General features: G+C 38.1%; 1 protein-coding gene across 2 annotated transcripts; it reads left to right on the forward strand.

The window, feature by feature from the left end:
- The first annotated feature begins 584 nt into the window (after positions 1-584).
- Positions 585-3,637, forward strand: LOC122282807 (cytochrome P450 86A22-like). Of its 2 annotated transcripts, none has more exons than XM_043094841.1 (2): positions 585-756; positions 1,272-3,637. In XM_043094841.1, the coding sequence occupies exon 2, from the start codon at positions 1,435-1,437 to the stop codon at positions 3,079-3,081; it is 1,647 nt and encodes a 548-aa protein (XP_042950775.1). In that variant the 5' UTR covers positions 585-756; positions 1,272-1,434; the 3' UTR covers positions 3,082-3,637. The 2 variants fall into 2 exon arrangements, with proteins under 2 accessions (XP_042950775.1, XP_042950774.1); XM_043094840.1 differs by having other exon boundaries at positions 585-748.
- The last annotated feature ends 5,148 nt before the right edge of the window (positions 3,638-8,785 follow it).

Genomic DNA, 8,785 nt, shown 5'->3' on the forward strand with positions numbered 1-8,785 from the left:
TATATCGTTATTAATTGAAGTCCTGTCATATGGATGCAACTGTACGTTGCAACAAATGTTCTACTGGCCTCGATAAAAACGACAACGTCAAAGCCAGTATATAGGCATTAAGTGTTGGTGGGTTTGCTCACCGACCCCAAAACTTTCACATGATCAAAGACCGACTAGGTTAATTAACAATTGAATTTATAAGAGAAAGAAAAACCTACTAATTTACTCTGCCGCTCAGAGTGCACTTCATTTTGACTGCATAGTCTTTATTTTTTTATTTTTCTTTTCAAATTTTTTAATATATTTAAATATTTTAAAAAATATAAAAAAAATACCAATACACTTAAAATCACTTCCTTAATCATTAAATAAAAAAAATTAAAAAAAAAAATTATGACCGGCGGTCACTTTGAGAAGAGAGAGAGAGAGCATTATAGTATTTTCCATTGAAGTAACGTGCAAATATGTATATATATAGAGAGAGAGAGAGAGATGCATGATTAGGTGTCATATCCCATCATAAATTATACATACACAAAGATTTCCATATAAACATGCATGTTCTATCTCATTATAATCCCCTCAACCAATCCCCATTTATTTCTACTCTTTCATTCAATGCCAGAATTAAAGGAGAAGCTCCACTTTGCTGCAAAATTAGGTGAGGATAAGTTTTGCCTTAGCTAGCCAGAAGAAGGAGAGGGAGAGAGAGGGACAAAGACTTCTAACGCGCGAAGAAAGTAAAAAAGAAAAAAAGGTTTGTGGGTACGTTTCTGATCGAGTTTCTTACGTTTTTTTGGTTTACAAACTTCAAAAAAAAAATAAAAAAATTTGGTTTGAAGAGGCAGTGGTAGTCGTATTACCTTAATATCTCCAACGACCTCTGCAGACATTAATGGCAGCGGTTCATAAGCTGGTAAGGTCCACAAAAAGAGCTGGAGAAAAGTAGAAAACAGATCCATATTTTCATCAACAGCCTGGGCTTTCCCTATTAATTGTCCTGTCTTTCACTGTACTCCAATAAAGCACTTTTCCTTAGGCCTTCTTCTCCGTCACTCACACACTACTTGTTCCTTATCTTCATCTCTTTCCTCCTCCTCCTGTCTGTGTCTGTGTCTTATACGCTTTGTTTGCATGTGAAAGATTTTCAGACATTAAAACCTGGATTTATCATTTTCAGGATAAAAATCCTATCTGGGTTTTGTTCCTGAAGTTCATTTCGATCTTGCGTTTCGTCTTTTTCGTCCATTGCTCAAAGTTTTTGGCCTTCACATTTGCAGGTGGCAAATTATCTGAAAGTTACACTTCAACCGCAGCCATTTTTTCTTTGGCGTTGCTTGTGGTTTTTAGATTTCTTGTCTCCCGGTGAAAGAGTCAAGGAAAGGGTGGCATTGAAACAGCGCAATAAATCAAGGGTGTTCGTTACGTAGGCTCCTCAGATCAATGGAGATATCAACGGCTTTGATGATTTTATCAGCTATCGCTGCCTATTTCCTGTGGTTCGGGTTCATCTCAAGGTCATTGAGTGGTCCACGTGTCTGGCCTCTACTGGGTAGCTTGCCCGCTCTCATCCAGCACTCTAATCGCATGCACGACTGGATCGCCGAAAATCTTCGCACATGCGGCGGCACGTACCAGACTTGTATTTGTGCCCTTCCGTCTCTGGCTCGGAAACAGGGGCTTGTAACCGTCACGTGCGATCCAAAGAACCTGGAGCACATTTTGAAGGCTCGGTTCGATAATTACCCCAAGGGTCCCGGTTGGCAGGCGGCGTTCCATGATTTGCTCGGAGAGGGCATCTTCAACTCCGATGGGGACACGTGGCTATTCCAGCGTAAGACCGCCGCACTTGAATTCACCACCCGGACACTGCGCCAAGCCATGGCTCGGTGGGTGAGCCGGGCTATCAAGTTCAGGTTCTGCCCTATTCTTGAGACGGCTCAATCGCATGGAAAGTCGATTGATCTTCAAGATCTTCTACTTCGGCTCACTTTTGATAACATCTGCGGCTTGGCTTTTGGTAAGGACCCACAAACTCTATCTCCTGGATTACACGAGAATGGCTTCGCTTTGGCTTTCGACCAGGCCACCGAAGCCACGCTGCAACGCTTTATTTTGCCCGAAATTGTATGGAAGCTGAGGAAGTGGCTCCGGCTCGGAATGGAAGTCAACTTGGGCCAAAGCTTGGAACACATCGACCAATACTTAACCGACATCATCAATACACGTAAGCTCGAGCTACAGAGCCAACAGCAAGGTGGCGCTGGGACCGCACACGACGACCTGCTATCAAGGTTCATGAAGAAAAAAGAGTCCTACTCGAACGAATTTCTCCAACATGTGGCACTCAATTTCATCCTGGCTGGACGGGACACGTCATCAGTCGCGCTAAGCTGGTTCTTTTGGTTGGTCAGTCAAAACTCAAGAGTGGAAGAGAAAATCCTCATCGAAATCTGCACCATCCTAATGGAGACACGTGGCAACGACCCTACCAAATGGGTGGAAGAACCCCTAGTGTTTGAAGAAGTTGACCGATTAATATACCTCAAGGCAGCATTGTCCGAGACCCTAAGGCTTTACCCATCGGTGCCACAAGACTCAAAGCACGTAGTTGCCAATGACATTTTGCCAAGTGGGGCTTTTGTGCCTGCAGGCTCATCCATCACCTATTCCATATATGCAATTGGACGAATGGAGTACATTTGGGGTCAAGATTGCTTAGAATTCAAGCCAGAGAGATGGCTGTCCCAAGACGGCAAAAGACTTGAGGCACAAGATTCATACAAATTCGTCGCGTTTAATGCTGGTCCAAGAATTTGTTTGGGGAAAGACTTGGCTTACTTGCAAATGAAGTCGATAGCTGCCGCGGTGCTATTGCGGCATCGGCTGACGGTGGTGCCAGGCCATCGTGTGGAGCAGAAGATGTCCTTGACATTGTTCATGAAATATGGGCTAAAGGTTAACGTCCACCCTAGGAACTTAAAGCCTATATTGGACACGATTTGCATTGGTGACACCTGCGGTAGGAATCCTCCAGCTCTAAGTAATGGGCACTGTGATGGGGTGGAAATGGTTGATGGGATAGCTTAAAATAATTAAGGTGTTTTGGGTAGTTTTTTGAATAGGGTGATTCATATTAGAGTATATATGCATCATATGATCTTTCATGGTAAAACAGGATTGGCATATATATATATATATAAAAAATATTATCAAGTTATCTGTATATCTGTTATAGAGGAAAGAAGAGTGGTGTGCCTGAGCTACTGCTGCAGGGCATGGAGAAGAAATAGGGATAATGTAGAGGAGGTGGCCGATCGAGCAGATCAGGTATGGGAGCTGCTACCAAGGATTACATTTGACTATTCTTTTTTTATTCTTAATTTCTCGTAATGTAATGCATTTAGTATACGTTACACCCAATAACAAAAAAAGGTATAATATGTATTAATTTGGTGGTGTACGTATGTAATGTTTCGATTGAATAAGACGACACGTCGAAATCCGAATTCATTCGACTGGAGAAATTACCCAGCAAAAAATTAAAGGGGGGAAATTTTGGTTTTTTGGGTTTTATTCATTAGTGGGCACTTTGTAATTTCGATTTTTATTGAGTTTTGGCCTTTTTTTTTTTTGTTGCTGAAAATGTCTTTTCTTCATTTTTTGCTTTTTCTTTCTTATTTTTTATTTATTTATTTTACGTATTGGTCTCTGATTGATAATATTGCCCTATTTATTTCGTGTGATACTTGCCGTTGAAGAGCGTCATGCCTCACTTCAAGTCCCATCACCTCATGAACATTAATATGCAAATTAAGTAAATGCAGCGACGATAAGGTAGCATCGATTTTTACAGTACTTCTATAGATCATTCTTGAACAAACATGAACTATTTTTACAGTACTCCTACATATAGATCATTCTATATATGGTACTAATATTATTGTAAGGTTCAAAATCAGATATTTCAAAAAACAAAAAACAAACAAAATCAATACCCAGATATTTTCAAAAAATAAAAAATAAGAAATCAATTCCCAAATAAATTACCTAAATGGATCAGCTTATGTTTTTGTTTTTGTTTTTTTTTTTCCAATAACTTGAGAAACTTCCTCGTCTTTTCCTTTTGTGTCAAGTCTAAGTCTCTTTCTCGATCATCTTTACGTGCAAGAAAGAGATGATGTGCATATGAACATGTCTATATAGATTATATCTATATATATATATATATTGTTCCAAGGAAGGGAGACAAAAGGAATCAAGCTCATGTGCACTTTGGCAACATAAGACCAGGAAAAAAAAATCAATGCCACTGTTGTCTTGTTACAGTTTCATTTTTGTCCTGTTATCTAGCTAGGTCCTATCTCTTTTCAGTATGAAGTTTTCGTGTCTCATTACATGATCATAAAATGCACCCAAAAGTTCAAAATAGAATGATTTGCAGCTTTCACCATGCAGTGTGCAACTTATTTGTGAATTTTCAGGTAATTCCTAATCTCCCAGATAGTAAAAAGGTGCTGACAACTGGAATGATGGAGTACTCCATGTAAGTGATAAAAGTGGAGAGATTTGAAAGGGATGGCAGGTGGGAAGATTGATCGGGTGGATGGTTTACAGAAGAGCTTGAAGAATCTGGGGCCATGGATCACAGACGCTGGTCTTTAATGGCTCTTGATACCATAAAATAATAACTAAAAATAATATATTTTTAGATGAATACTTTGCTCTCCCGTAATGGTATGGAGGCGTCCTGTTTTATATTTATAAAAAATATAGTTGATTAAAAGATAATAAGATAATAACCGAATGATCCTCATTTACTTTGAATTACATTTATCCATATCTCTCTCAATATTTGAATTTACAAACTGTATATCTCTAAGAGTGATCTTCTCAGATTTATGTTTATCTTTGTGTTTGACTTGGTCTGGAGCATTATCACTTACACTCACCAACAAAATGACTCCGTTGAACGACGTCATCGGCACATCGTAGAAAGAGGTCTTGCCCTCCTCTCTCATGCATATGTACCACACAAATATTGGGACTCAGCCTTTCAAATGGCTTGCTACCTTATAAATCGTTTGCCCACTCCCATCTTGTCCCACATATGTCCGTTGGAAAAATTATTTCAACAACAACCAAATTACTCATTTCTACGTGTCTTTGGATGTGAGTGATGACCCTATTTCCGTCCCTATAATCATCACAAAGTGCAGTTTCATTCTCAATATTGCATCTTTCTTAGATATAGTTCTCATCATTGGGGGTACAAATGTCTTGAACCCAAATTTGGCCGAGTGTTCCTCTCCCGACATGTGATATTTAATGAGTTAATTTTCCCCTTTAAAGAAACCATACACGAGTCTATCATCGTTCCAGATCGTCCAATCCCTTTACCATCCACACTCCAAGTGTCTAACTCCTCTCCTCATGTGTCACAACCAATCGAAACACCTTCTCCACCTCCATCGGACCCTCCTAGCCCACCCTCATATGTCTCAAGTGAACCTTTACATACGACTATCTCACCAACACTTTCAACGCCAGAGTCAGTTCAGCCTAACACAGCAGTCAATCCTCCATTGCGTTCTCACCCGATGCAAACTCGACTCCAGAATAACATTGCAAAACCCAAGAAGTATCATGATGGTTGTGTGCGCTATCCTCTGTCAAAAGCATTAATGGCTACTGGTGACTTATCTCTGGTTGAACCAACCTCCTTCACCCATACTTCTAAAAATGTGGAGTGGCGGCAAGCCATGAATACCGAGTTCACTGCATTGCTTAAAAATGACACTTGGTCACTTGTTAAATCACACAACAACATGAATGTGGTGGGATGTCGCTGGGTCTATAAAATCAAAAGGAAGCTGGACGGACGGCACATTTTATCGATATAAAGCCCGTCTTGTGGCTAAAGGGTATCATCAACAAGAAGGACTAGATTTTCAAGACATATTTAGTCCAGTGTTCAAACCCATAACTATTCGCTTGGTGCTCTCTCGTGCCGTGAGTCAACAATGGTGCATCAAACAGCTTAATATCACCAATGCCTTCCTCCATGGATTTCTTAATGAGGAGGTATATATGCAACAATCTCCTAGATTTATACATCCTCCGATCATGTCTGTAGGCTTCATAAGGCCCTTTATAGGCTAAAACAGGCACCCAGGGAATGGTATTCATGCCTCCGTGATAAGCTTCTATATCTCGGCTTTACCAATGCAAAGTCAGATGCTTCACTTTTTGTTTATCAAAGTGCACAAATAATTATCTACATTCTGATCTATGTGGATGACATATTAATCACTGGCTCTTCTCCACTTGCGGTGTCCTCTGTTATTCGGTCTCTTGGCATGGAATTTGCTCTCAAAGATCTTGGAGATCTTCAGTATTTTCTTGGTGTTGAGGCTCACCGTGTACCCAAAGGCCTCTTCCTCTCTCAAAATAGATATATTGTCAATCTCTTGCACCATACAAACATGACTCATGCTAAACCGGTTGCTTCTCCAATGTCCACTGCTCATAATCTGACCATGTTTGCTGGGGATGCCTTTGAAGACGAAACACTCTACAGAAGCAGAATTGGAGCACTTCAATATCTATCATTAACAAGAGCTGACATTTCATTTGCCGTCAATCGAGTCTGTTAATTTATGCATCGACTAACGACGGTTCATTGGACAGCAATAAAATGCATATTGCATTATCTAAAACACACGGTCGATCATGGCATCCTTATCCGACCAAGTCGTACCTCACAGCTTATTGACTATTTCGATGCGGATTGGGTAGGTTCCCCTGATGATCAGTGATTAACCAGTGGCTATTGTGTCTTTTTTTGTCATAATATTGTGACTTAGAGTTCTAAGAAACAAACCACGGTGGCTCAGTCTAGTACGGAAGCCGAGTATCGAGCTATTGCAAATACTATAGCTGAGATCATATGGTTACAATCTCTTTGCAGTGAGCTTGGCATCTCATAGCCCCATGCTCCTATACTCTGGTGTGACAATATCAGCGCCACTTATTTGATAGCTAATCTGGTTTTTCATGTCCATACCAAGCATATAGAACTGGACTGTCATTTTGTATGTGAACAGGTGTGAAAGAAATTATTGGCTGTCCGATTCATCTCCGGGAAGGATCAAGTGGCAAATGTGTTGACGAAACATTTACCTTCACCACGGTTTACTTTACTCAAAGACAAGCTTCACGTGGCTGTTGCCCCGATTTGCTTCACGAGGCGTGTAAGTGATAATGCTCCAAACCAAGTCAAACACAAAGATAAACATAAATCTAAGATTATCACTCCTAGAGATATACAATTTGTAAATTCAAATATTGAGAAAGATATGGATAAATGTAATTCAAACTACGTGAGGATCATTCGGTTGTTATCTTATTATCTTGTAATCAACTATATTGTTTATAAATATAAAGCAGGACGTACGCCTCCATATGATTACGGGAGAGCAAAGTATTCATCTAAAAATATATTATTTTTAGTTATTGTTTTACTCCAACTCCAATAAAGATTTTAGAAAGAGTAATACAATTTTTTTAAAACTCTTTATAGAATCGAGTTTCAAATAAAATTATTCTTTTAAGTATTGTCATTTAAAATTTTTTATACCACACACCATTTTTATGTTATAATTTGATTTATAATATTCATATTTTAAAATTTATTTTCTAATTAAATTATGTTACGTGAATGATGTGTGATGTAAAAGTTTTCAAATAGAATTATTCTTTCTATAAAACGATTTTATTTTTATACTTTATTGAATGAAAATACCTTTTATTTAGAATAAAATTATGTAAAGGATTGCATGTATATCATTTTTCATAATTTGAAAAATAGTACTGTTATATCCACAAAATAATTACACAAAATAATTTCACAAATTTATGTGGTTTCATTTGATCTGTTAGATTTACTTCACAATAAAAGTATTTTTACAATCTGACTAATCACGTCAAGCCACATCAATTTGTGATATTGCTTTTGTATAATCTCTTTATGGTTAGAGTATTTCCCTTTAAAAAATGCAAAATTGAAAGCCCAAAATTCTTAAAAAAAAAGAAAAAAGCTGACGAAGCTGGGATTAAGTAAAGCCCAAGAACCTGAGTCAAACGACTATTTAGAAAATTTTTATATGAAAGCCTTACACCATATCTCCACCTAATCAAAATATGATTTTTCATTTTTGCCCTTCTATTATAATACTTAAATATGTTTGTCTTTAAATAAAATAAAAATAAGACAAATCAGATATTGATTAAGTAAAAGTGTATGGCGTAAAGCTTCCTTATAGTATTAATTCTTGACTTTTTAACCTCATATCTTATTGTTTTTTATTTTATTTTATTTTATTTTTCTTCTTCTTCTTCCTCCTTTTGATCTCTATTTTTCACATATCAATATAGGGGTGTTGAATAATTGGCAAGTTAAATGGTAGGAATGTGTGTAATACTTTTTAGTACTTTGTTATGGCATGTGTGTTGGGTTGCATGGAGAGTCTAGTTTGTGAGCAGAAAAGGTGCGGACAGAAAGTTTGCTCAATTGTCGCTCAACCTAGCGCTCGAGTGAAGCTTAGTATTATTAAAAAAAAAAAATAGGTAAACTAGATTGAACCGAACCAGACCGAACCAAACCAATAGGTTTGATCCGGTACCAAGTTTGGTTTGGTCCGGTACCTATTTTATTTTTCTTAAAACATGTCAAAATTGGTTCGGTTATGACTTTTCTTTTTCTAAAACCAGACCGGACCAATTCATATATATT

The sequence above is a fragment of the Carya illinoinensis genome, chromosome 11 (assembly GCF_018687715.1).
Source record: "Carya illinoinensis cultivar Pawnee chromosome 11, C.illinoinensisPawnee_v1, whole genome shotgun sequence".
NCBI classification, from domain to species: domain Eukaryota; kingdom Viridiplantae; phylum Streptophyta; class Magnoliopsida; order Fagales; family Juglandaceae; genus Carya; species Carya illinoinensis.